We start from the raw sequence: 27,214 nt of genomic DNA on the forward strand, positions 1-27,214 counted from the left end.
ACTTGTAATTTCTCTCTGTCAAATAAATAAATAAAATCTTTTAAAAAAAATTTATCTATTGGGCGCCTGGGTGGCTCAGTGGGTTAAGCCGCTGCCTTAGCTCAGGTCGTGATCTCAGGGTCCTGGGATCGAGTCCCGCATCAGGCTCCCTGCTGGGAGCCTGCTTCCTCCTCTCTCTCTCTCTGCTTGCCTCTCTGCCTACTTGTGATCTCTGTCAAATAAATAAATAAAATCTTTAAAAAAAAAAAATTTATCTATTTATTTGACAGAGAGCGAGCACAAATAGGCAGAGCAGTAGGCAGAGGGAGAGGGAGAAGCAGGCTCTCTGCTGAGCAGGGAGCCCCATGCGGAACTTGATCCCAGGACCCTGGGATCATTACCTGAGCCGAAGACGAAGATAGACTCTAAACCGACTGAGCCACCCAGGTGCCACGTTAATGTAGTTTTTTATTTTTTATTTTTATTTATTTATTTTAAGATTTTATTTATTTATTTGACAGAGATCACAAGTAGGCAGAGAGGCAGGCAGAGAGAGAGAGGAGGAAGCAGGCTCCCTGCTGAGCAGAGAGCCCGATGCGGGACTCGATCCCAGGACCCTGAGATCATGGCCTGAGCCGAAGGCAGCGGCTTAACCCACTGGGCCACCCAGGTGCCCCGTTAATGTAGTTTTTAAAAAAGATTTATTTATTTGAGAAAGAAAGCAGGTGGAGAAGCAAAGGGAGAGTCTTTTTCTTTTTGAAGATTTTATTTAGTTCTCTGAGAGAGAGAATGTGTGCCTGCGTGTGGGTAGAGGCACACAGAGAGGGAGAGGCAAAGAATCCCAAGAAGACACAGCACAGTGCTGGGCTGGGGGCTCTGTCTCACGTCCCATGAGATCATGACCTGAGCCAAAAGCTGGAGGTGGGCGCTTAACTGCCTAAACCACCCAGGCTTCCCTAACCTGGTAGTTTTTTTGTTTTGTTTTGTTTTGTTTTAAGACTTTATTATTTGTCTAGATAGGGAGAAAGAGAGGGCAGGCAGGTTTGGGGAGCAGAAGGAGAGGGGAAGAGACAATCTCAGGCAGACTCCGCCCTGAACACAGAGCAGAGAGCCTAGAGTCCTACACGGAGATCAGTCCCAAGATCTGAGATTGATCATGAGCAGGACTGAAATCAAGAGTTGGTCGCTCAGCCAACTGAGCCACAGGTTCCCCGTTTAATGTAGTAGTTTGTTGTTGTTGTTGTTTTTTAAGATTTTGTTTATTTATTTGACAGACAGCACAAGGAGGCAGAGAGACAGGCAGAGAGAGATGAGGAAGCAGGCTCCCTGCTGAGCAGAGAGCCCAATGCGAGGGGCTTCAATCCCAGAACCCTGGGATCATGACCTGAGCCCAAGGCAGAGGCTTAACCCACTGAGCCACCCAGGCGCCCCAATGTAGTAGTTTTTTAAAGGTTAGTTGCAGTATGGAATCTGAATCATATCAGTGAACTTTCTGAACTCTGCTACACTAAAACCCATTGGTATGTCTTGTGCTGTAAATGAGCCTTTAACCTATAATGATTTTGTAACGTGGTGTGTTTCATTGGTCATTTGGAAAATATTGATTCACTGACTTCTATAGATCATCCAAATGTCGACACACTTCATTATACAACATTATAAAATCATATTTACTAATATCCCTACCAATCTTAGAAAAGTGTTTAAAAATTTGAAAGTTGTCAACCTCAGTGTGGTGGGTAGAAGTTTTCTAAAGTTCAAATTTTTGCTGGAAATCCTAAAATGTATCATTGATACAAACTGTCAGTTGCTTTCCTTTTTTTTTTTTAAATTTTTATTTATTTATTTGACAGAGAGAGAGCTCACAAGTAGGCAGAGAGGCAGGCAGAGAGAGAGAGGGGGAAGCAGGCTCCCTGCTGAGTAGAGCCCAATGTGGGCCTCTATCCCAGGACACTGAGATCATGACGTGAGCCGAAGACAGAGGCTTAACCCACTGAGCCATCCAGGTGCCCTGTCAGTTGCTTTCCTTGAATTGATAAGCTCACTCTTCATGAGAAAATGTCACGTTCCTAAATCTGAATAGTTTGAACAGTTTGTCTGTTAACTGATCATTGAAGTAAAACAACATCCCATGAAAAGACCAGCTAGTTCAGTTTGCAGTATTCATACAAGTGCTTTTCCTCAAGACAGCCATCATATTTTGGTGTGCAGCAGAAGTACTGTATGAGTACTTTCCATTTTATCACATTATGTATTAAAAAGACATGTATTTAAGGGTTGAGATTTTATAAAATTATTAATTTTTTCCTGCTTCCTGAAATATAAAGGAAACTGGATTTTTTTTTTTTTTCCTGTGTGGCAGTTAAGATGACCACAACTGATAGTACAGTTTAGTGCAACTGGCTAGACTTGTGCAAAGGCACCAGCGATTTTGCCCTCTACTGCTTTTGCTCTAACGGTTAAAATGTTAACATAGCAAAATAAATAAAATATATATATAAAAAAAAAAAGCAGGGCGGGGGGCACCTGGGTGGTTCAGTGGGTTAAAGCCTCTGCCTTTGGCTCAGGTTGTGATCCCAGAGTTCTGGGATCGAGCCCCTCATCGTCTCCCTGCTCAGGGGGAAGCCTGCTTCTCCCTCTCCCACTCCTCCTGCTTGTATTCCTGCTGTGTCTCTCTCTGCCAAATAAAATTTTTAAAAAATAAAATGTTAACACAGCAAAAAAGGGCAAATGACATCTTATTATTACTATAAAAATAGTTTTGCCCTTTGAGATCCCTTGAAAGGGTCTTGAAGACTCCTGACGGTCCACAGGCTACACTTGAGTACACCTCTAACAAATTAATTTTCACAGTGGGAATTTCGGGTCTTGGCGGGTTACTGGAGAAGATATTTTGGTACCACCTCCTACCGGTTCTCAGACCACATCACCTAGGTGATCACCTTTTCCCACAAGCCCTGTCAACACACACAACTGTTACTTAGTCGTGAATGGAGGTGTCCTTTTTGCTCTACTGTCTTCACTTTACTGACAGTAGAGTCTACTGTCTTCACAGTTTTCCTTCTCGGTTTACTTACCTCTGATCTGTTTACCTTCTAGAGGGAAAGACATAGAGAATAAGGAAGTCATCGTCCAGGAGCTGGAGGTAGGGAAAGAAGCACATGACTTCTGGGAAAGTTATTCTTTAAGCCAAGGATGTGTCCATATCCAGATCTTAATTATTTCCTGTGAACTGAGTCACAGCCTCCACCTGATCTCTTGGCTTCTCCCTGCCATATTTCCTCTGCAAAGAAACTTCACTGTTTTTCCAGGAAAATTAAAGCCTGTATCCTTTGTCAGTTCTCCTAGTTGAAGTGTCAGCACCTTTGAGGTGGAGTTCTATTGTTTCCACCAGAGTTCCTGGCCCTCCGCAGCTCTCTTTTGTGGCAGCTGGCATGGGGAAAGCTTCTGGAGGACTGCCGCCTTCCAGGGCTCTGGAAACCTCACCCTCCCAACTACTGCCTTGTACTTGACGTTCAGGAAACTCAACTGTAAATACACAGACAAAACTGCTGTGCCTTCGCTTTAATTGGAAACATTTGCAGTTTGCTCTATTCCCACTTCATTTTCATTCCTTTTCTACCCAGCTTTAGGTTCTCCCACAGGAAGAAGATCAAGCAAGTCAACAGCTTTGTAAACTGGTGAAAGCATTGTCCAAGGAGTTATAGCCCTGGGTGCTGGCCCTGGATTCCAGCCCTGGCTGAGCCACCAATTAGCTGTGCAGCCCCCTAGCAAATCGTTCTCGTGGTCTTAATTGTCTCATTCATAAAATGAGAGTGCTAAATTAGGTTGTCTTCTAACTTCACAACTCAGTGATTTAGGACTGTTCTAATTTATGAACACATCTGCTGCCATATTTCAAAGAATTTGAATACAATGAAATATACAAACAAAACTCTATGAAACCAGAAATTTAAGTCATAGCCTTAAGGTATGGTATCTATCTATAGCTCTTTGGCAAAGTGTTTTTTTTGTTGTTTTTTAAAAAAGATTTTATTTATTTATTTGACAGAGACACAACAGGAGAGGAAGTACAAGCAGGGGGAGTGGGAGAGGGAGAAGCAGGTTTCTCACTGAGCAGGGAGCCTGATGCAGAACCTGATCCCAGGAGGCTGGGATCATGATCTGAGCTGAAGGCCGAAGCTTAACGACTGAGCCACCCAGGCATCCCTCTTTGGCTAAGTGTTGAAAGATATGTTAGGCTCTTGTAGGAGCTCACAGACATCATTATAACTAACAGTTATTTTAATATAGAACCATGACAGTTTTCTGCTTATTTTAGTAGTGAATAGAAAGTGTTTATTTTACTTTGCTTCAGTTAATTCGGGCAGAGAAAAACTAAAGGCAGCATAGTAAAGTGGAGAGAGCATAGACATTAGAGCCAGTCACATCTGGATCTGAGTTAGGTTCTGCCTTCACACTGGGATTTGGGGGAAGTTACCTGTATTCTATTTTTCTACCTGTCAGTGAAGTTCATAAAAGCCCCTGTCTCCAGGCTGTGGTCACGATTCGAGTCGGATGTGTGCAGTGCTGGCCACACAGTGAGCAGCTCCATATATCATCACAGCTAGAGAGCGTCTGTCTGCACTTATGAGCCCACCAAATCTTTCTAAGTGCTTCTTATATGTTCTTACTCTCAGTTTTGAGTCAGACGTTACCATCCTCTTTCATTTATCCAGAAAATGTTTACTGATAGGTAGTGAGCTTCATGGTTAGGAGGGTAAACTCTGGAACCCCACTGCCTGGGTTCATATGTTGGCTCCACCATTACTATCTGTGGAACTGGATAAGTTGTTTCACCTCTCTTTCTTTTGGCTTCCCTGTCTATAAAAAGGGAATAATAGAGTGCCTATCTCATAAGGTCTCTATAACTGTTAATGTGTATAGTAACAATAACAGTTGACATCATGATTATTCAATAAATGTTAGCTATTAAGATTATAAGACAGAGGCTCCTGGCTGGTTCAGTTGGTGGAGCATATGAGTCTTGATCTTGAGATCATAAATTTGAACCCCATGTCGGCCATATAGATTATAAATAAACTTTAAAATTATAAGCCAGATACTATGGTAGTGCAGAGAATACAAAGATAAATAAAGCACCATTTCAGGGCACCTGGGTGGTTCAGTGGGTTAAAGCTTCTGCCTTCAGCTCAGGTCATGATTTCAGGGTTCTGGGGTTGAGCCCTGCATTGGGCTCTCTGCTCAGTGGGGAGCCTGCTTCCTCCTCCCTCTCTCTCTGCCTGCCTCTCTGCCTACTTGTGATCTCTGTCTGTCAAATAAATAAATAAAATCTTAAAAAAATAAATAAAGCACCATTTCTGCCTTCTGTGAGCCCCAATACAAGGAAATCGAGGCTTAGAGAAATGACCAAATTAAGACTGAAATTCAGGTGTTTTCCCCATAGAAATCCAGTAGTCTTTTTATGATACCAAACTGTTTAGTTGGTGAATACTAATAAGCATAGGTTAATTAGAGACTAATCAGTTAAGATTTTTAAAAAGTAGAAGAAAAGGCTGAACTTAAGCTAAAGTAAAAAAACTACAAATCAATAAATACCAGTATTATTCATTCACACAGTCAGTATACATTTACTTGAGGTAGACACCATAGAAGGGATGCTAAAATAAATCAGGTGTATATTCTAGCTCCAGATCTCTCAGTAAGGAAAATAAAACATATGTGGATGGAATGTAATAAAGATCCAAGGCTAACTACTGTGAAGTTAAGAGACTAATTAATTTACAACTTGGGGAAATCAGGGAAGAGTTTCCGGAGGAGATAGCTTTTGAACTGGCCCTTAAAGGATAGGTAAGATTTGGACATAGGCTGATGGGTAGAAAGGGCATTTCAGGTAGAGGAGCAGACTCTGCAGGAACACAGAAATGGAGAAACAGAAGGCATGTTCAGGGAATAGTTCAACTTTAATGGAATACAGAGTATAGAAAAAGCAGCGCCAGGTATAGACGGAAAGATTGGCCGGGACCAGACAGTATTAAAGTCATTTCAAGTTGGTTGGTTTGTTTTTTTTCCAGGATTCTATTCGTGTAGTCTTGGGAAACTTGGACAATCTGCAGCCATTTGCTACAGAGCACTTCATTGTATTTCCCTGTATCCTTTCATTTCTGGATAGAAATGAGCTGCAGATCACATTGGAGATCCAAATGGAAGCCACAAACCCACAGGCCAAACCAGGGAAAGGAGAGGGTCTTATCCTTAAAGTAGTAATCAAGGGTTCATACGGACTGATTTCTTTCCTCACTCCTTAGCACCGTTTTCCAGATAAAAGCAAATGGGAGAGAGTGTCCCACCTGAAATTCAAGCATGGGGAAATTGTCTTGGTCCCCTACCCATTTGTTTTCACTCTATATGTGGAGATGAAATGGTTTCATGAAAACCTGTCACCTGGTAAGTAGAATGATGGGAGTGAGAGGTAGAGAAGAAATAGGGATGAATGTCCCTGGGTTAGCAGTGAATGTCCATGGGTTAGCAGTGCACGCTCAGTATGGCAAAATGGTCAGCCAGACTGGGCCCCAGCACTGCACGGGGCAGAGGTTAGGAACCGAGTGCTCCAAGCCAGACTGCATGGTTCAGATCCTGGTGGATTTGCCACTTAACAGTTGTATGACCTTAGATGAATTAGTTAATCTTTCTGTGCCTTCTTTGTAAAATGGTGAAGAATAAGGATAGTACCTATCTCGTTGGGTTGTTAACAGGATTAAATATATATACATACTGGTAGGTGAAAAGGAGTACAAACTCTGACAGTAATCACTCAGCGAAAGCGATCTATTATAAAAAATACCTCCTTTCACTTTAGAGTATGCAGTGACTTTCACCTTAGGGATGTCTTAAAGGCATTCCCAATTTTTAATCTCTGAAAGCCATTGCTATTTTTACTCAGAGGGACAAACATACCTTCCAGTTTTATTGGGAAAAGAGTGCAAAGGCCTTGCTTCAGAATATCTCCCCAGTTTGTTTATCACTGATGTTTGAAGTTGCATCTTGTTTCTTTTAGTAAGGATCATTCCCTTTTAAGTGGCATATCATTAGAATACAGTACGAATGTAATACTTTTGAGCTTATAGATGACAATAGTTCTAAAATGGGGGAGGAAGAGAATTTGAAGACATTGTATTTCTACCAAAAGTGATATCAGGCAGAAAGAAGGGCAGACACAGGTTTTTGTCTAGGACAAGTTCTGAGAAATAAATGATAGCCAGAAATCCAAGTGTAACCACATCTTGGGATGCCTGGGTGGCTCACTGGGTTAAGCCTTTGCCTTTGGCTCAGGTCATGATCTCAGGCTCTCTGCTCAGCAGGGAGACTGCTTCCCCCTCTCTCTGCCTGCCTCTCTGCCTACTTGTGATGTCTCTGTGTGTCAAATAAATAAATAAAATCTTAAAAAAAAAAAAAAGAAACAACATCTTGAACCATTATGACATTTAAATTTCCTATTGTAGGGGAGCCAATAAATGACAGTCCTCTTGGCTTGGTAAGTTTGCGTTTTCTATACAAGATAACAATTGCCTTTATTGCCTTGTGTTGTCCAAAAGGTTCTGCTCTCACCTCTTCCTCTGCCCCTTGGTCGCTGCTCAGATGCAGTTAGAATGAGACCATCTTTTTACTGGTGGCTAGATTTCTGAGACCGTCTCTAACAGAATGCCTGTCCTTACTTGAAAAGCTGGTGTTAAAAGTCACTTCTGGCAATTTAAAGATGGGGAGTTCTCTTCACTGTGCCCTCCTGAACTGTGAGCAGCTCTGGAAAAGGAGTCACAGGAGGCGGGTTCCTCTCTGAAGGTCCTAGCAGAGAGGAAAGCAGCAGGAGCCATGACGAGGAAACGAAAACGAGTGGAAGTGCCCAGCTCCCCCAGCAGGCCAGCGCTGGACAGGTCAGTGGTGTTGGGAGAGAGTCTAAATCCTGCATCCTGGCTAAGCTTTGCCAGTGATTGCTGCCACGCAATCCTGACCTTCAGTGAGTCACTTTTTGTCTTGGGTTCATTGGTAGTTGCCTATTTCCATGGGTGGACTAAGGAAAGGAGGCAAGTTGATGTTTGCAATACAATTGGAACACGATTCCTTCTTCGGCAAAATGGGATTCTTCTGTTCATCAGACAATGGCTGGGAGGAAATGCAATCAGATCTATACCGTTGAATCTGGCTCGTACTTAGTGAACATTTAGTATGGTCATACTACCAGAAAGCGTAAGACTTTGGAAGTCCCCAAATATTATACAAGAACATAGAGAAACCTGCAAAAGAATGAGAAAAATATATATATATAATTCTATTTTACCTAGTAAGCTGTAAACATTTGGAATTCTACCTTAAGAGATAGAGTAGGCTAAAATGGGAATGTCTGTAAGAGGTTATGTACCAATTAAGGCTAAAATGGGAATGTCTGTAAGAGGTTATGTACCAATTACTGCGTGAGATGCTGCAACATTAGCGGCAATGTTGAGCCCATCCCTAACCTGCCGAAGTTGCTGTCGTGGGGGTTACTTACCTTCTTCTTCCCAGTCTCTGTCAGGGACAGAGTGAATCAGTAAGGAACACAGTCTTTCTTATTAGCACCCAGAGACGGCAGCTAGAATAATCCAAGATGTGGTCTGCCCTCCAGCCCAGTGTGCTTTCAGCCCGTGTTCACAGAGAGCAGCTCCTCCCTTCCTGGGATGGCGTGGTCTCACACAGGAGTGGTAAGGGTGGACCATGAGGGGGGGTTGAGCCCTCTATCCTCCAAATGCACATGTCAGGGAAGAGTTAGGAAATTTCTTTCCCAGCCAGGTGGAATGTGAAGGTACTTGGAGGTATGAAGCTTTGCTCAGTTCTGTTTGACTGAATTTTCCATGGGGATGAGGCCTCGGTCTTGCCTTTCTCTGGGTTTGATGCAGGCAAGTATTTAAAAATCCGATTACCTGCCGGCAATCACATTTTTCCTTTCTCAACCCCAGATCGCTAAATATCTCAAATTGGGATTCTGCTGTGAATTAAAGCAGCACCCAAAGAGAATTTGGCCACACGATTTATTCTGCAGGCCAGGAGTGGTATAAAAATAGCCAACCTGCTGAAATATTCATTTGGGCCACATTTGCTTAAATGTGGTGATGTTGCTGCTGCCAGTAACATTTCCTGGGCTTTTCCCCCACTCAGGACCAAGATGGGGATTTCCAGCCAAGGCCCCAGCAAAAAGAAGCCCCTTATGGATACCAGGAGGGTAAGCACCAAAATGGAGGCTTTAAGGCTTCTGGCTGTTCCTGCTCTGTTACAAGTCAGGCTTCCTGTTACCAGCGCATCTTGGTCCTAAGTACAGACTGAGCCGACTGAACTCACTCTCAGGTTTCACCATCTGCAGAGCAACATCCAACCATTCCAGCCTTGCCGCGACCTGTCCCCAAAATGGCCGCATTTTGCACGTGGGTGAATCCTTTTATGAAAAGGTCTTTTCTTCTCAGCTTAAAAGGCTGCTTCTTGTACTCTGCAGTGAGATAAGAAAACAGGTCTCTTGAATTGTGGTGGGATCCGATGGAGAATTTTTTTCATTTTAGAAACCTTTTTGCCATCATCTAACTGGGGTCTGAGCCTGGGAACATCTAGTTTTCATAGATGAGCTAGGCGTGTATCAGCATGGGGTACTGGTAAGAGAAAACTTTGTAGGGCAGCCACGGGCTGATCCCAGTAGTATTCGATTTCATTTGTGAGGCTTATTCCCCATTTTGTTATTCCTATATCCTATATCTGCTGCTACTCCATTTCAGAGCCTCTGTTCCACAGTAGTCTCTAGAAGAGCGCTCTTTTTCTTTTCTTCCCCTCTTGAGATAGCCGCTATTTGTGCCTTTTTCTTACTTTTCACTGATCACTCTAAAGTAGCTCCGACCTTCCACATTTAAATGCTCCTAGTTCACCTCCCTTGCCTTCCCAAGTCCCGTCGCATGACCAGTCACAGAGCCAACACCTTCCGTGCATTTATTCAGCAGACTTACTGGGTGTCTACTGCGTGCCGCGTGTTAGAGGTATCGTGCCCTCCTCTAAAAATGCCAACGGTATAAAGCTAGGCAGATCATTATTGATAGATGGTGCTACGTACGGGGATAAAGGAAGTACAGGGAACAAAGGAACCACAAAGGGGAACATCACCCAAATCAGGTGGGTGTGAGGCAGGGCTCCCAGAGGAGCTCAGAGAACTAAGGCCAAGAGGAAGGAGTACGGCGCACTTGGTGACTGCAAGCCAGTGTGCCTGGGGCTGGCTTAAGTGGAAAGTACAGTGCTAAGAAATTGTACTGCAGAGGTTGGCACAGGCTCGATCATGAAGGGCCTAAGGCTGCCTTCAAGAGCACAGGATTTCCCTAAAAATTTCCCTAAAACATTTTTAAAGTAGAAAAGTAAAGTGATTTTCATTTCTTTTTTTTTTTTTAAGATTTTATTTATTCATTTGACAGAGAGAGATCACAAGTAGGCAGAGAGGCAGGCAGAGAGAGAGAGAGGAGGAAGCAGGCTCCCTGCTGAGCAGAGAGCCCGAGGTGGGACTCGATCCCAGGACCCTGAGATCATGGCCTGAGCCGAAGGCAGCGGCTTAACCCACTGAGCCACCCAGGCACCCAATGTGATTTTCATTTCTAAATGGTTATTCTGCCTCCTGTTTGCAAGATATTGTGTTAGTTGCTGGGATGCATGCAAACACGTAAAACCTGGTTTCTTTCCAGTAACTTACTGTTTAGTTGGGGGAAGAGAGAACCCTTAGGGACTCGGACCTCTGCCTCTCAGAGTAGGGGCAGGGCACAGGACCCATTGTGCAGAGTGGCCCACTGAGTGATGATAGGCAGGTGATTGCCCTCTTCTATACTCCCGTCCCTTCAAGAAGGAAGAAGAAGACATGAGAAAGTACAGGAGGAGTACATGAAGATCTGAAGAACAAAGACGCTTTATACAACCCAGAGAATTACTATTAAAAGAACATTTCCCTCACTCTCTATCCTTCATACCTTCCTATTCTTAGTTTGACACATCATCTCCCTCAAGAACAGTACCCACAGTTTCTTACTCAACATAATTACCTTTTCAACCTGATACTCGGTTTAGAGAAAAACAAGAAAAAAAAAACCCAAAAGGAACATGTTTATTGATTTTGACTCAAAGCCCAATGACAGTCTCCATTGTAGACCCTGTTCCCGGAGAGAGGATTTCTCCTGAATTAGACTGATCACAGTAACTCTCAGTGTAAGTCACTTGAGCTGGAAAAATTAAATTTGCTCCTATGGTCCAATGCTTAATATTTCCTCTCCCCTTTGGGGAACTCAGGGTGTTGGGTCACAGTCAGTGTGGACGGTCATGTCTGAACATGACACCACTAGGATCTGGTACAGGGAAAGCTTAGAACACAACACGTATCTGAATAAGGTGTCCGTTTCATAAGAGGTGTTTTGGGGGGAATGGGAAGGAAAAGCAGACCCATTCCCTTTATGACTTCAGGTCCCAGACTAGAGATCCCACACTTCCTAAGGATAAAAAGTAGGGGAGAGCAGATGAAGAGTTCAGAAGTAAAACAGATTGTCATGTGTGTAGTTTTTTGTCTCTCTTTTTTTTTTTTTTTTTTGCCACCTCTGCTTCAACTGTACATCTAAGCAGATCTGGCCCTGAACATACAGAGAACAACCTTGTGTTGGGTTGTAAGTGCATTATGTCTTGCTGGAAGTCCCAGATGGTGCCCTCAATCTTATTTCAGGCTGTGTTTTTTCCTTTCTTATGACATTTGCCTAAAAAGACATCTGTCAAGTTTTCAGGAGAGCACAAATGCTAGACTGTCTTGTAAGGGGAATCTCCCCTGGTCAGGAGATCTTTACCTTTGCCCCAGGGCCTCTGCCCTTCTGTTCCCCACTGCCAGCCTAAGTAGATGCTTTCGTTAGGGCCAATGCAGCAGAATTTAAGCTCTAGTCGTAGTTTCATTAAATCTGTAAGAATCATTTCCTCAAGCTACAAATCAGAGCTGTATCCCTGTAAACCAGTGCTCCTGGAGACGCAGAAGAGGTCAGAGATGGTTTTCTTCCTCCCCAGAGTGCCCTTTCATGTTTACAGGAATGTTACTTAAGTAGCAGCCTATGTTTTCTGGAATCTGAGGTTTTGTGGAAAAGTTTCTCTTAGAAATACAGCTTAGGGTGCCTGGGTGGCTCAGTCGGTAAAGCGTCTGCCTTCAGCTCAGGTCATGACCTCAGGGTTTGGTGATCAGCCGCATTGGGCTCCCTGCTCCGTGAGAAGTGGGCTTCTCCCTCTGCCTCTCCTCCTGGCTTGTGCGCTCTCTCTTTCGCTCACTATCTCTTTCAAAAATCAATCAATCAATCAAATCTTAAAAGAAAGAAAGAAAATAAATACAGCTTATGCTTTGGATGGGGGCTACATCCTAACTTTCCTAGAAGCTTATCATACCTCTGCCTCCTGCCCCACCTGCCAGTCTACGTAGTTCTTGCTGTAGGATTCTTCACCAGCACAATGGCTCAAGGAGCTTCTCAGCACTGCTACAGTAGTCAGGCCCTCAGGTCCTTTCCAGGTGAGGGGAATGGCCAGTTGGCAGAAAATACCAAAGGAAATACATGAACCATGAATCTGAATATCAGGGTGTCCACTGGAAATGTTGTGGGCTTGGAACTGGGTTATAGGATGTCCCCTTCAAAGTACAAAAGAAGTTCTACAATGGAGTAGCCCAGAGAGAAGATTGAGTTGTAGTTGTGCTTGTTGCTTAGGCCATAGTCATGTTTTCACTGTCCCAGTTCTAGCCACACTCATCACATTTACTTGTTAATGTACTGTGCCTTTGTACATCATGTCCCTGTCTAGAATGTCCTACTCTCCCTGACCATCTCTTCACCCTAATTAGGACAAAATCCCACTCAGCCATCAAGTCCCCATTCTAATAGCACTTGCCCTATGAAGTCTTCATTGGCTAACCACCAGTCAACAGTCAACAAATAGCATTCAGCTCTATAGGAGTAAAGTTTAAAACTTTTCTTGGTCCTCTTTTTATCAGAATGGAGAAAGAAAAACCCAGCAGGAATGGCAGGACACCCCAACATTTAACACCACTGATATCCAGGAACAGGGTAGGTTCTGGGAATTTTATTCTTTTTTAATAATCGTCCTGTCCTCTTGAGTTCTCTCATGAGCAGAGCAGCGTGGAGTTCTGAGTCTGGGCACACTTGCTGGGCGATGTGTCTTGCTCTGGTGGAGATGCCTATTGGCCATCCTCCGGGTCCGGGGGCCTGTCCTTAAATAATAAAAGCTCCCCAAAGAGAAGCAAAGGGAAACAATTCATGTACTTCTTGTGCTTCTGATGGTGAAAATGATGCTCACACTATTTGAAAACATTTCTGTGTGGAGTGATAAGTTTTGCAGAAAAGTTGGGAGGGATGTGTTTCACTTTTTTGTCTCGTTGAAGATTTATCTTTGGGAAGCTGTCTCTCCACCTCTTCCCTTCAGGGCATTAGTGTTAATATTGAAGGTGCAGTGGATGCTTGGGAGGGGCTGGGAATGCATGTTAAGGTGTTGTCTAGCATAAGGATTCGGTATGGACTGTAGTCATCACAGATGCTGGGATGTAAGCACGTGAGTTCTTCAACAAGTCATCATTCCATGCGAAAACCATCTGTGGTCGGTGGCTAGGACTTGAGCAGTGTAAAACTCTCAGGGGCCCAACAGAAAATACTCCAAGGTTAGAAGAACATCTCCAGAGCTGAGATGAAACTGGGAAGGTCAGAACAAACAAGTCTTGGTGTAAGGCTGCCCTTGGTCCACACGATGTCCCATGAAAGCAGTCCGCAAACTAACACTTTTTCCCTGTTTTCCTTGGAGATTCTAAGTGGGAGGACAGCCTAGCCCAGCAGATCATCCCCCCACTGCAGCAAAACCATCCACCTCCACCTAAAGGACCCCCAGAGCTGGGAACCAGTGGCTTCTTTGGGTTTCTAAGGTAGGACAGGTGTCGCTCCCACCATCACACTGAGACCCAGGGCAGTCTAGCTCCAGAGTCGGCCTCATCGAGTCTCTCAGGGAAGTTAGAAAAGAAAACAGATTACCTGCATAATCTCTATTTCCCCCAGGATACTTGAGAGAAGTGAGACTCTGCACAAGGGCCCTAACTGAATCTAATAAAGACTGTGTCTTGTTCATTCTTACACCGCCCCCCCCCCACAATGTGCCTGGCATTAGACCTCGTTCCACAAATGCTGCTTGGACAGAGACGAGTCTTACCATTGGGTCATTCGGACTCTTTGGTTACCAAAATGCTTCCATTCTCCCCCTCTGCATCCAGGCTGTGTCTTCAGAGTCCTTTCTGCAGAAGATAGTCCGCAGATCCCTTTCTCTCTCTCCAGCTCAGCCGCCCCACTGCAATTCTCCTTCGTCATGCCCCACTCCTGAGTATCAGCTAACTTGGGTACCTTTTCAAATGCGGCTCCAGAGTTGAATCCATACAGTGATTCCCCAAAGCAAAAATGTCCTAGTTAATGGAGCCTTAATGGGACTGGGAGAAGGGAGGGACCTCCCGAATCTCAAACCATCCCGCTCTCCTTCCACAGATCTCTCTTCCCCTTTCGCTATTTCTTCAGAAGGAGCAGCCAGTGAGCCTTCCAGATGCAGCAGGGGAAGAGTGTCCTCTCGCACTGACTTTTCACATTCCAGCCTCTGTCATGGGGAACGCGGGCTCCAAACTCCCGGAGTCCCCTTGTGGGTTTGTCTTATCCTTTGCCCCTTTACAATGGATTTTTTTTTTTTTTCAATTTAAAACACTAAGAAAAGAACTTCCTAAAATGTTCCAGTCTGAGAGCTGTACTGCTCTAAGGGCCAGTTTAGGTCTTTCATCTCCAGCACTTAGGATCCTAATGAAAATAAATTATTTATGAAGAGTTATTGACTGAATTTCATGAAGTAGAGAGAGAGCAAACTCTTTCCTGAAGATACGGGGAAGCAAAGCCTGAAGCCTCCCCCTGGGTTTGCCTAGTTACTGTTGGGGGGATGCTTTGGGTGGGTGGGGTCCATACCCGCCTACAAACCTTAGCCTCTGCACCAGGGCTTAGAGAATGGGGTCTTAGAAGACTCACTTTCCTGAGCCCTGCTGACCCTCAAGATCTCATCTATCCCAAACCCACGCAGTTTGGCCTCAGAGTACACTCTCAGGAGATAAATGCTTTCCACTCACCTATCCCTCTGGCTTTTGACAGTAAAGTAAAATAAAGCTTCTCAGATTAACTGCAAGTTGGCCCGGGGTTGGGGCCACTGGAGAAGCCCGGGGCACCCAAGCTCTGACTTCACGTAACCCGAGGGCTGATCTGGGACAGACAGGTTAGACTTGGTTGTGTGGCCACAGATCAAATAGATGGGAATTTAGGGAAACTCAGTTTAGCTCAGAACAAAGGAATCTGTTATAAATATCCAGTATTAGAATGGGCCACCTTGTGAGATAGTGAGTCCTCGTCACTTCTAGTCTTTAAACAGAACTGATGATCTGTCGGATGCTAGGTTCCCGTGATCAATGGGAGAATTGGGGCTGGAATGTTGGAAGTCCCTTGGGGTCCCCTTGTTTGGCCACATTACTGGGATGGGGAGAAGACCTAGCTGGTGTAGACAGGCCCAAGTGCTGAGGGGAGAAGGGCCAAAGGGGAACTGCAAGGTTAAGGACAAGTTGCGCTTATAGCCTTTGTCCTATGGTCCCGAACATGGCCTACTTTGCAAAGATGCTGAAAGGCACAACTCCAGAATCTAGAGAGCCGAGTGCCACTCTGACTCAGACTAGCTTACAGTGAGGCCTTACACTTTCCTCTCTGGTTCAGACTTTCTCATCTGAACAACAAAGGGGTAGGATTCAGTGAGCTCTCAGGCACCTTCAAGCTAGGGTGGTGTGTGTGGCTGGCCCTGCCTTTCTGAGTAAGTCAGTGAGGCAGTGGCCCTGGGGTGTGGGGGGCCAAATCACCACAGGCTTCTTTCTGATCTCTGGCGTGCCCTAGTCCGTGCAGCTACTGTTGACCAGGGATCTTTTCCAACTTGCCCCATTTTTGCCCCAGGTGTAATTTAGCACCAGGTATGGAGAGCAGCTTGGGCCTGACATTGACTCTGTGACCTTTGGTAGCTTTCCTTCTCTAAGCCTTTGCTGCTTTACCTGTAAAACCAGAGCCAGAGCTGGACTAGACCACGACTAGACCACGGGCTTTGCTGGGGTTGACAGCTTCAGACTGTTCCAGGAGTCAGGTCCCTGTTATTCCAGGGTCAAAGGAGAGCCACACTCTGTGGCTGACCCCCAGGATGACAAGTGAAAATGAAGCTTTGAAACGGACTTAGAACCCCCATCTCCCCAGTTCTGCCTCCCAGCGTATTTCAGGAGCCCCTTACTGGTGTCACTTCCTTTGTCCTGAAAAACATCTTCTCAACCCTTTTCCTGTGCAGTGGATAAGGGACAAGCTAGGATGAGTTTAGTAGCTCTAGGGCTGGGGTGGTAAGGCCCCAAACAGGGGAGTGTCTTGCCCAAAGTCACGCAGCAGAGAAGAACCCTGGCGGCCACAGCGCAGCCCAGGCTCGATCCCTCTCTCCCCAGCTGCACATAAGCTGCCCACTCCACCGGCTCCCGGGCTTTCTTCCACATCTCACTTCCCCCAGCCCTGGACCTTGGGCCGCAGAAAGCCACAGCAGTCACTCTCGGAGGACCACGCCTCAGAGCAGAGCTGCATCTCCCAGGTGGGGTTGCTCGGAGGCCTCTGCCGGGGAGGCGGGCCCGTAAGCTGATCCCCAGGAGGGTGTGGCTCCAGACGCGGCAAATAAAGATCCAGAGAGCGGAGCCGTCCGGAGATCTGAGGAACCCATTCGGCCAGCCACTCAGTGCCTGGGCCTCGGAAGTGGTAAGCCCCCAGAGGCAGCAGGAGCCCCGGGAGGGCCTGGGGCCTGCAGATGGGGCAGATGGAGGGGAGGCTGATGTTTGTGCTCCAGATGGTAGAAGAGATTCCGCGGGAGAATCACTGCAGTGGGCTGACAGCTGCGCACACGCACGCCCATGCACCCAAAGGCAGATAGAGGAAAAGCCAGCCCCACTCCCGGGCTCGCCTCCCCCCAGTCAGGAAAACCAGCCTAACTCTGGCTCCTTCACCTGCAGGCACACAGTAAAGGACTGGCCTTCCCAGCTGCACACTTCTCTCGAGACCGCGCTCTACCCGCTGTTGCAGATCCCCATGGCATCCCCCCAAACGCTGCTCCTCTGCCTGCTGGTCCTGGCAGTGACGGAAGGTTGGGGTCGCCAGGCACCCATCCCAGGCTGCCACCTGCACCGTGAGTAACCCTGGGAACAGACAGCTGGGTGGGGGCAGAGAGCTGATGCACGGGCCGGAAGGGCGGGCAGCACCCGCCATGGACCCACCCTGAGGTTCCAGCGACAGGAGCTAGGCGAGGCTTCGCAGAGGCACTGCTTGCCACTCGCCTGTCTCCTTCTAGCCTTCAATGTGACAGTGCGAAGTGACCGCCAAGGCACCTGCCAGGGCTCCCATGTGGCACAGGCCTGTGTGGGCCACTGTGAGTCTAGCGCCTTCCCTTCCCGGTACTCCGTGCTGGTGGCCAGTGGCTATCGACATAACGTGACCTCAGTCTCTCAGTGCTGCACCATCAGTGGCCTGAGGAAGGTGAGAGAGCCCAGCCCGGTAGTGGCTCTTTGGGGGTGGGGAGAGACAGAGGAAGACGGGGATCAAGATGGCCCAAGAATGGATGGAATGGATGGCCACGTGAGTGGAACACGGTCCCCCTCCCCCACAGGTGAAGGTGCAGCTGCAGTGTGGGGGGGACCGGAGGGAGGAGCTGGAGATCTTCACGGCCAGGACCTGCCAGTGTGACATGTGTCGCCTCTCGCGCTACTAGCCCTTCTTCCTTCTCCTTGGTCAGAGGGTCTGAGCTGGAGTATATCCTCTATATCCTGAGCCTCCTTGAGGACAACAGGTTCAGCCAGCTCTCTTAAGATTCTGTGATTGTCACCTCGAGAGAAGAGGACAATTTCGGCCCCTCCCCTGCCTCGGCCTGGCCTCCTAACCAGTCTGTCATCATTTCACTCGGTTCTTTGTCCCTACCCCTAAATAAAGCAAGCAGTTCTCAAGTTTCTCTCTTTATTAAGTCTACCCCCAGCCAGGGGAAGGGGGACAGACCATGGTTAACTGTGACACCACCCCCCACCCTAGGACACGGGGAATCTCTTCTGCCTATGCCCTCACCCCTCCCCCTGCCCAATAAATAAAAAGGGGACCAGGAAGTACAGGGTGAGGGAGAGGAGGGAAAGAGGATGCCCCAGGGGCATGTGTCGGGGGTGAGCTGGGGAGAATAAATAAACCATGGATCCCATGGTAGGGTGAGGAAGGACCTCGTGCTGGCACGAGGCAGGGCAGGCGTGGGGCTGAGTCCCCTTGCTCTAGGCAGGAGCAGGGGGAGAACCTGCCTGCAGTCTGGAGCCCAGCTTTGCAGGGCAGGTGCAGTCCGCAGCGGCAGCCTCCTGGCCAAGCCTGCCCTGGTCAAGTCCTGCCACAAAGGCCTGAGAGTTCTGTTGCCAGGACCACCATCTCCTCTCCTCCTCCCCCGCAGTGGAAGCTGCCCACGCTGGGCCAGGCAGGGAGCCCTCCGAGCCCACTCTGGCAAGGCCAGGGGTAGGTGCGCGTCTCTCTAGGCCCCTGGGTAGGAGAGGGGATGGAGGGACTGATAGCTCTGGATTTAGCTCCTCCCCTTCTAGGGGATCTCTAGCTCTGACCCCCGCTGGCGGCCACCTGGGGTGTAAGCCGTTGGAGGGGTGCCTCTTTGGCCCCTTGGGTCCCCTGTAACCGGCGTAGCCGTAGCTCCTCCAGGCCTTGCCACAGCTCCTGACGCTCCCGGGCCTTCTGCTGCTCCCTGAGGAGAGAGGGTGAGGCAGCTCCCCTACCCGAGCCCACCCACCGTCCAGCCTCGCTCACCACCACCCTACTATGTAGGGACTTTACGGGACTTTCCACTTAGGGAAGAGAGCGCTGGGAAACAGGCCCTAGCCTGTGGTCATGGAACTGAAGGGGAGAAAGCTCCAGACCTGGGAGACAACTTGGGAACACGACTGGAGGCTGCACTGGGGAGCTGGGCGTCCACGGCCCAGCAGGAACCCACAGACTAAACCCTGATCACACAGGATGTGGGGCCGTCGTCCGAGGCTCCTTCCAACCACAGCAGCCGGCTCCATCCTGCTTTTCCCCTCTCCCCCCAGGCGCAGCCCAACACTCACTGCTGCTTTTCTAGCTTGTAGGAGGCTGTGAGCTCATCAAACAGCTTTCCATTCATCTCCATGAACGTCTTGAGCACGTTGTAGATCAGAGACACGATGGTTCTTGGCAGGGTCCGGGGAGGGTGAGGAAACGGTGACAGCTCAGCCGGGCACCGCCTCCCTCCCTGCACTCTGCCCACCGTTCCCCAAACGCACACGCAGCTCTGAACAGCTCTGCTCTCAGCGTGCCCCTCTCCCCAGCCCCGACCCTCCCGGGTCTGCACCGGCCGGCCCTGGACCCAGCTTCTGTGGGTTAGGTCAAGGCCTAGGCACTCACTGATTCCAGTGTTCCTTAGAGACTTGGTAGAGGGTCCCAAACACAGCAGGCAGCACAGTGTGGCAGTTGTCCTCAATGAGGCTCAGGATATACTCATTGTTCCAGAAGTACAGAGCCCGCTCTGCAACCTGGGACAGCAAGGGGGCAGAGTGGGCGCCTGGCAGTGGCGTCCCCGCAGGTGCAAGGCCTGGTGCCCGCCTCTACCCACCAAACCCAGGGTGCCCCACCCTCCACACACCCAATCCTCAGGGCTCATCTGACCCACTGGAGAAGACAGTATAGTGAAGACAAAAGAGCACTGGATTTGGAGTCCACCGCTCAGGGTTGAATCCTAGTTCTGCTACACACTGGACAGATGACCCAGGCTGAGGCCTTCAACCTCTCAGCTTCGGTCTTTTCAACTGTAAAATGGGGCTCTTAATAGCTCTCTCCCCAGGGCTGTTGTAAGAATCAAACGAGGTGTTTAATAAACTTCAATGCCAGACTCCCTGTGAGGAAGACTTGATTTTCACCAGGTTAAGGCACAGACAAATGGGCGAAAGTCTGCACACACACACGTGCAGGAAAATAGCAATTCCGACCAGCCTGAGGAAGTGGGACTGCCTGGCTGGGCGCTGGAGTGGGACTCATGACATCAAAAGCCACCAAGAGGGGAGCGGGGATAACAAGCCATTTTGGAGCACACCTGAGTTTACCAGCTAGGTTAGCACTACACTCTCCTTAGTCCTCATCACTACCTTGTGAAGAGACTACTGTGGTCCACTCCACAGATGAGGAAGCGTCATCAGATTCGAGTGCCAAATGATGGCCTGGGACCTTTAGCCCGTGGGGTTAAAGGGCTGAGGCCTGCCCCTAGGTCTCCCGACCTGAAGTCCAGTTATCGCCCCGTTATCAGACCCTGGTGGGTCCAGAGGAGAAACTGAGGTTGGAGGGAGCTGTGTTAGGTCAACTGGCCAGCCCTCCTAGTCCATACCCCGGATCCCACCCCTACCTGTTCCCACCCCATACCTGGAAATGGGGGCTGGACACACAGCGGGCCACCTGCTTGAAGAGGGGCTCCTGGATCTTCACAAACTGGGAGGGCTCAATGACATCAAGAATCTCTTCCATCTCCCCCAAAAACATCACCTGGGGTTCGGGACACAGGAGATCGCAGTTCCCATCTCCCCCCACCCACATGTGACCACCCGCCGGAACCGGGGCCCCCCATCCCCGCTCTGGGGGACATCAGAGCCCTTCCTCATACCTCTTTCTGCGTACAGGTCTTTGGCCAGTATTTGAGCAGCCCCCGGATCACCTGTGGGAGTTGAGGCAGAAGAGTCAGACCTGCAGGGGTGCGGCCTGCCTCTCCCCCCCAGAGGTACTCACGTGCTCTGTCAAGGTGGCGTCCTTCTCCAGGAATTGCACCACACAGTATGCCAGCTGAGGGGGGGTGGGGATTGGGGGGAGAAAGAAGACTGGGGTCAGGAAGGGACTGTGACCGCACGCCAGATGTTCGCTCCCTTACCCAGCCTCCCTCATTCGCCAAGCATTTACCGACTGACTATCTAGATTGGGCCAAGCACCATGCTCTGTGTGCGGGGACACAGAGTGTCCTTCCAGAGGGAAGAGGCACCAAAATAGCCCTTATAAATTTCACAAAAGTTTCCATAATTGAAATCTACATCACAATCTATGGGAATATGGAAAGAGAAGAATTTAATCCTGCCTAGAGCAGGTCGGGAGGGAGAGGACTGGGAAGGCTTCCTGAAGCTGATGTCTGACATCAGCCTTAAAGCGTCGTGGAAATTCTCTATGGTAGACGGAACAGAATTGGTAAAGAAAAAAGGTGAGGGGAGACCCCAGGAGTTCATGACTTAGTGCGGGCTGACCCCACAGCTGCCCTGCCTCTGCCAGGATCTCTCTCCTGTGGCAGGGCCAGGCCTGGGCCTTACCTGGGCGTGAAACACAGAGAGTGACTTGACGGAGTGTAGGGGAATCAGGACCCGGACCAGGAACTGCTTGTGCTCGGTCTTCAAGGGCAGCGCAAAGCCATTGATGATGCTGTGGAGGGAGAAGAAGAGAGGAGGAGGGCTCAGATGACGCGGCCTCTGTTTTTCCTCCCAGAATCCTAAGGCTCCAGCCGAGGCCCAGAGAGTCACCTTCCTAAGATCTCCAGCAGCTCAGCCACACCATTGAAGTGCTCGAGTTCATAGATGAACCTGTGAGAAGAAGGGGAGGTTGCGGAAGGGTTCAGAGCAATTCGAGTTGGCCCAGCGCCCCCTTCAGCCATCGTGCCTGCCGCCCCCACCCTGCACACTAATCTGACTGTCTCCCAACCCAGAGGCTGTGCTCCCTTCCCAAACCAGGCCCCCCTGAAATCCACACCCACCTCTGAATCACCCTCCTCAGCCCAGGCCCTGGTGCTCAGACCTCTCTTCTATGAGGCATTCCAACTTGTCTCTTTCTCCCCCAGACCCTGACTCTCATTTTCGGGACCCCATCCAGTCCGCAGGCCCCCTAGCTTGCATCCTTGGCTTTCATGCCTTTCAACCGAAAGAATGACAAACACTTAAAGAGTGTCTACTCTGTGCTACATACTTCTCGAAATTATCCTGCGAGATAGGGTTTATTAGATCCATTATATAGATGAAGAAATCGAGGCTCAGCAGTTCAACAACTCCTGCCCCAAAGTTAATAAGCCGGGGGATCTGATGGACCCGGAGCTCCTGGAGAACAGGGACCGGGGCTCGGCTATTTTGTAGCCAATACCGTAAGAGCTAATGTTTCAGATTCCCAGCCTTGGCCAAAGAGCTACATCCTGTGTGCTTTGGAGACATTGTCTCATTTCACCCTGATGACCATCCCCGGGGGAGTAGAGCTATCATTCCCGTTTTAGAGATGAGAGAACTTAAATAATGTGCCCACGTTCACCTAAACATTTGAACCAAACTCAGAAAGGCCACTGAGCTCCAAAGCCAATCTCAACTACAAGGCCATGTGGGCCCCTGTCCCCACTGGGCACTGTTGCTCAATCCACGTTTGCAGAAACAATCTCTTTACTTGGGTCTTTATGGCTTGGTAGCAATAAAGGTCAGAAGATTTGATCCTAGGCTCCCAGGACTGACCTAGTCCCTGCAAACCAATTCATCTCCCTCAGTCTGTATTTCCTCATCTGTAAAATGGAAATAAATACCCTTTCCCTGCTGACCTCACGGGAGACTCTGCCTCCCTCTTCTCCCCTGTAGCTCTCCCCTCCCGCCCCAGGTCTCAGCTGGGCAGGCAGCAGGCACCCACCGGAGGAAGATGTGGCTGCACTGTTTGCGGATGTAGGCCCGGAGCCCCAGGAACTTGCCATAGACCCTGTGCAGGATGGTCTTGAGGTACTCGCGCTCCCGGGGGTCCTCACTATCAAATAGCTCCAGGAGCTAGGGGACCCAGGGTCAGGGGTCAGGGGGGAGCCCAAGCCCAGGCTGCTTCCATCCTATCCCCACACCCCTCAGAGAGCCTGCCCCTGTCCCATGGCACCACCCAGCCTGGGCTCCCCACTTCACCATCAGCACAAACTTTTGATCCACATATCTCTTGGCCACGGAGGGCTGGAAGTCTGGGCTCTCCAGGAAACGTAGGAAAAACTCATACACCAGCTGGGAGAGGGGACAGACAAAAAGGTGAGTTCAGGAACAGCCCCCCTCTTCCCCCAGCCCTACAGCCCTACAGCATAGGAGACCCTCTCCCCTCTACGGAAACCCAGCTTCCTGCCTTCCCCAGCCCCCATACCTGCAGATGTGGCCAAGAAGGCTCCAGGTTGGGTTCATCCTCTTCAGGATCAAATTCAGGGTTCTCACTGGGTGGTAGGGTCCGGAAGATATTCACTGAGATCTGAAGGGCAAGGGCAGGGTTCTTTTAGGAAGAGTCGTCGGAGGCAGAAGCCAGGAGGTCCCCTATCCAGAGTTCTAATGAGCCTCAGCGCCTGCCTCACGGAAGCCTTGGGCAGGGGGCTGGGAACCCAGAAATAAGACACATCTCTGCTCTCTAGTGGGCACAGTCCAACGGGGAAGACAAGATGTTAAGCGGTAAGGTCTATGGACATTCTAGTCAACACAAAGGAGATTTCTAGCTCAAACATTAAGAAACTCTGTGGAAGAGGCAGCGCCTGAGCCAGGCCATGGCAATAAGGGACGTGGTGGGCAGGCACACCGGGCCTCGGGAGGGCATAAGTCGAAGTGCATGGTGGGTCAGGCCCAGGAGGCGCTGAGGGAGGCAGTGGGGCTGGGGGACCGATAGTGGCGGGTTCTTCTTTGCAGAAGCAGGTCAGTAGGGTTCCATGTCCCCCCAGCCCTCCCCCAGAGGTCAGGGGCCAAGCGCTTACCATGCGGATGATGTCTGGGTAGACAGGCTCAATGAGGACCCCCCGGGTGCTCCCCACACACTCCACCAGCTCATTGAGTGCCGCCCGCTTCACCTCCTTCCCCTTCAGGTCAGCCACACAGTCCAAAAAGTCAAACATCACCCCACACTGGGCCAGCTTCCGGCTCAACAGCTCATGCAGCTCAGAGGCTGGCACATCTGGGGAGAAGGGAGGGGGCTGAGCCTGTGCCCCAGTTACCACAGCTCCCGGCTTTGGCGTGCCCTCCGAATCCACAGAGCGGCCTCCTCTGCCCCCAGACCCCCTGCTCTTGTGTCATCCCCCACTCTCTGCAGAGAGCAAACGACTTCTGTCCCATCCTCCACTCCTGCAGGGTAAAGGCTGCATCTCTCCCTCCTAACCCAGGCGCAGACGGCATGATGGCCTGACTCAGAGCCAGGGAAGGGACCCCGGAAGCCTGGGCTTTCCACAGGTGCCTGAAACTGCCATGCCTTCCTCTCCCAGCCGGCGCTCTGTTCTAAGAACCAGAAAGGGGGAGGACGGTGGGGGCTGAGGATCTCTTGGGTGCTCCCTGGCTTAGCCAGTCGGGGGGCCCTGCGGCCCAGCGGTGGGGAAACTACACGGTGATCACGGGGAGCCGGGCTGAGCACCTGCTCCAGGACCCTAGCTGTGGCCTCCTGGAACCCAGGCTATGCGCCCCACCCTTGGCCCTGGTCTGCCCCCCAGGGTGGCGCCACTTCCAGATGCCCCACCTCCAAGGATGACAGGCCAGTCAGGCCATGCGTCAGCAGAGAGGGCTGGAGGGCTGGGGGGTGGGGGTCATCTCTAGTGGTGGAGTCCCTCGCCTGGAAGGGGCCATCTAAACCCTCTAACCGCAGCTGCCAGCTGCATGTCACTACCCGCTGCAGCTTTGCTTGCCCACCGTCGGGCTCAGGGACCCTGGCAGCCAGGAGCACGGCTCACCTTTGAGCAGGGGCAGCGGAGTGAGCTCTTGCTGGTTGCTCTGATAGCGGAACTGAGAGGAGCTGTGGGAGCGCCGGGGCCGGGCCCTGCGGAGGGAACGGCGGGAGAAGCCATCCACCTTATCGGGTGGGGGCACAGGCGACAGCCCCGGGGAAGAAGGGCTGGTGGGGGTGCTTGCGGGGGGCAGCTTCGTCTCCATGGCAGCCAGGTGGTGGGTCAAGCTTTCAGAGCCCCCGGGGTTCCCTCTGGGCCTGGAGGATGCCGAACGGGGTGAGGCTAACTAACTTGGGCCCATCCTGGAGGCGGGGGGGTGGGCACAACCACAGTCTGGGCCCCCCCCCAGGGCCTTTGGCAACTGCCCAGTCCTGGGGGGGCAGGCAGAGTAGAGAGGAGGATGGCTCAGGCCTCAGGTCCTTCCTGGGGGTCCCGAAGAGTCCAGTGAGGGTTCTCACCCTGGCTCTTTTGAAAATGAAGTCAGGGCAGAGAGACCAGCAAAAGAAACAGAGAGAGCCTGTCAGTTCTTCCAGGAAAGACAGTGTGTGGGGCTGCCCAAGTCCGAGTGCTCAAATCTTCATTTCCCTCCTACCCTCGCCCAGATCCTAAATACAGTAGGTGCAACCCCTTCCCAAAGGAGCATGTCCCGCCCTTCTCCCAGATGGAAAGATCCCAGGCTCCAAAACAACCCCTCTTGGGATGGGGCCTATCCCCCACACCAGTCCCTATGTAGAATGGGGAACCCCATCCTTATCCCTGGCCCCTAACAGAATGGGGCCCCCTTCTGCTCCACTAATCCAGGCCACCAGAGACTTCCCCAAGAATGGGGGCCCTATCCCCACGCCACCCCTCCCTTCTAAAATCTGGCAAGCTCCGCTACCTCAGCTCCTCCTTCCTCGTCCCCCAAATCTCATCTGCCTCCTGGTGGGGGACACTCACTTCTCAGAAGCCCCGACTTCCGTCCCCGACCACCGGGGGCTGCGAGTGGGGAGGGGTAGGCTGTTCAGGTCTCCTTCGCAGCGGTTTCGCTCCGGGCGCTGGCTCTGGGTGGCGGCGCTCCTGGGTTCTCTCTCTCTCGCTCCGGGAGAGCCGGAGCATGCCCCCAGCTCAGCCCCAGGTCGGGGTGCAGGCGGTCGGCGCGCTCTGGGCTACCCCGGCAGCGTGTGGACCTCTCCTCAAGTCTTGGGACCCGACCCAGCGCCGCGCTGCGCCGCGGGAACCCCGGCTCTGTGCGCACCGGCACCCGCCGCCCAGCTGCTCAGGATGACATCAAGTCACCTCCCCCCGCCCGGCCCGCACCTCCCCGAGGGCTGGGGGGGGGTGGTGGAGGGAGGGGAGCGCTGCGTCAGGAAATTCCCGGGGCCGCTGGGAAATGTAGTCCCCGCACGGCTTAAAGGGTCCTGCCAGACCAGGGGTAACCCCTGCAGGAGTCTGGGGTCAAAGCTTAAGCAGAATGGGATGGGGTCCAACTGGAGCTAGGCTCCTGCGTTCTAGGAAGGAGACTGCACCGGAAGAGAGGACTCCGGAGTCTGCACCAGGAAGCTGGGAGTGATGCCAGGACCCTGGCAGGAAAGAGGACCAATCCTATATCAGGCCCAAAGATTTGACCTGCTTCATCTGTGCCCCAAGCATTCCACCCACTGGGGAATCCCTCCCTCACCCCAGAACGGCCGGACAGCAGACCCGACTTAGAAACGGGCACGGAACTGGTTAATATTCTGCAGTGAGCCAGTGCCTGCTGGGAGAGGTGTGGTGTACCCAAGACTGCTGGGAAATGCAGTCCGCCCTCAGGCCTGCAGTCCCCCTCCCATCCCTTGCTGTCTATGGTGACATCATGGTCTGGGGTTTAAAGGGCCAGCCTTGGAATGGCAAAGCATCCAAGTAGGAGGTGCTCCCTGGCACTGCCACCCCCCTCCCGGGCAAGCAGGCCTCCCTGGACAGACCCTTAGCTCCTCTGGGCCCTAAGATGTGATAGTGGGGTCTCTTGTTAAAACTCTACTGCAGGGCATCCAAGGTACAGGTGGGATTCCAGGAGTTTGGCGTTCTGGACAAATATTCCTGTCCTATAGTCTTGGGCCTCCTTCTTAGGACTCTGGACCCCAATATCCTTTATATGTCTTAACCCCATCCCCTACACTACACTGTGAAATCTTCATCCAGAAGTTCTGTCAGGATCAACAACTAACCGGTTCATGCAAGCAGAAGAAAAGAGCAATGAGGCTTGGACACTGAGGCCATTTTCAGAATCTTCTTACCCTGCCTTATACCTTGGTGACCAGCCATCTTCCCCGAGAGGTGCCCATCTGCTGGAGCTACAGAAAGCAAAGGC

The 27,214-nt window shown here is 50.4% G+C and overlaps 3 protein-coding genes across 4 annotated transcripts in view; 2 read left to right on the forward strand and 1 right to left on the reverse strand.

The window, feature by feature from the left end:
• The window catches only part of MAJIN (membrane anchored junction protein), a 31,621-nt gene extending 14,390 nt beyond the window's left edge, over positions 1-17,231 (forward strand). Inside the window, exons 4-12 of one of the 2 annotated variants that reach the window (XM_059401997.1) lie at positions 3,079-3,124; positions 6,054-6,129; positions 6,301-6,426; positions 7,482-7,513; positions 7,819-7,910; positions 9,169-9,232; positions 13,034-13,106; positions 13,855-13,972; positions 14,580-14,878. In XM_059401997.1, coding sequence (XP_059257980.1) covers positions 3,079-3,124; positions 6,054-6,129; positions 6,301-6,426; positions 7,482-7,513; positions 7,819-7,910; positions 9,169-9,232; positions 13,034-13,106; positions 13,855-13,972; positions 14,580-14,625 — 673 coding nt within the window. In that variant the 3' untranslated portion in view covers positions 14,626-14,878. Of the gene's footprint in view, positions 1-3,078; positions 3,125-6,053; positions 6,130-6,300; positions 6,427-7,481; positions 7,514-7,777; positions 7,911-9,168; positions 9,233-13,033; positions 13,107-13,854; positions 13,973-14,579; positions 14,879-16,588; positions 16,890-17,140 lie in introns of those variants that run through there. The other variant, XR_009404720.1, reaches the window with a different exon arrangement.
• Positions 16,948-18,124, forward strand: GPHA2 (glycoprotein hormone subunit alpha 2). The gene is made up of 4 exons (XM_059387041.1): positions 16,948-17,033; positions 17,141-17,313; positions 17,476-17,660; positions 17,791-18,124. The coding sequence occupies exons 1-4, from the start codon at positions 16,948-16,950 to the stop codon at positions 17,890-17,892; spliced, it is 546 nt and encodes a 181-aa protein (XP_059243024.1). The 3' UTR covers positions 17,893-18,124.
• Positions 18,118-26,297, reverse strand: PPP2R5B (protein phosphatase 2 regulatory subunit B'beta). The gene is made up of 14 exons (XM_059401984.1): positions 25,825-26,297; positions 24,892-25,350; positions 23,932-24,128; positions 23,340-23,441; positions 23,114-23,206; positions 22,857-22,987; positions 21,722-21,781; positions 21,515-21,623; positions 20,949-21,002; positions 20,827-20,877; positions 20,589-20,708; positions 19,581-19,708; positions 19,265-19,366; positions 18,118-18,903 (listed from the first exon to the last, which is right to left on the reverse strand). Exons 2-14 carry the CDS (start codon positions 25,088-25,090, stop codon positions 18,756-18,758), a joined length of 1,494 nt encoding a protein of 497 aa, XP_059257967.1. The 5' UTR covers positions 25,091-25,350; positions 25,825-26,297; the 3' UTR covers positions 18,118-18,755.
• Positions 26,298-27,214: the final 917 nt, after the last annotated feature.

Source organism: Mustela nigripes, chromosome 1, assembly GCF_022355385.1.
Source record: "Mustela nigripes isolate SB6536 chromosome 1, MUSNIG.SB6536, whole genome shotgun sequence".
NCBI classification, from domain to species: Eukaryota; Metazoa; Chordata; class Mammalia; order Carnivora; family Mustelidae; genus Mustela; species Mustela nigripes.

Excerpts from the sequence above, each read along its gene's own strand:
- PPP2R5B (XM_059401984.1), bottom strand. The coding sequence starts at position 25,090 with ATGGAGACGAAGCTGCCCCCCGCAAGCACCCCCACCAGCCCTTCTTCC. Across the intron at positions 23,207-23,339 it reads CTTCTTGGCCACATCTGCAG|CTGGTGTATGAGTTTTTCCT; the intron begins GTATGGGGGCTG and ends CCCCTCTCCCAG. Across the intron at positions 19,709-20,588 it reads TGTCCAGCCCCCATTTCCAG|GTTGCAGAGCGGGCTCTGTA; the intron begins GTATGGGGTGGG and ends TTGCTGTCCCAG.
- GPHA2 (XM_059387041.1), top strand. The coding sequence starts at position 16,948 with ATGGAGGGGAGGCTGATGTTTGTGCTCCAGATGGTAGAAGAGATTCCG. Across the intron at positions 17,034-17,140 it reads GGGCTGACAGCTGCGCACAC|GCACACAGTAAAGGACTGGC; the intron begins GCACGCCCATGC and ends CTTCACCTGCAG. Across the intron at positions 17,661-17,790 it reads CCATCAGTGGCCTGAGGAAG|GTGAAGGTGCAGCTGCAGTG; the intron begins GTGAGAGAGCCC and ends CCTCCCCCACAG.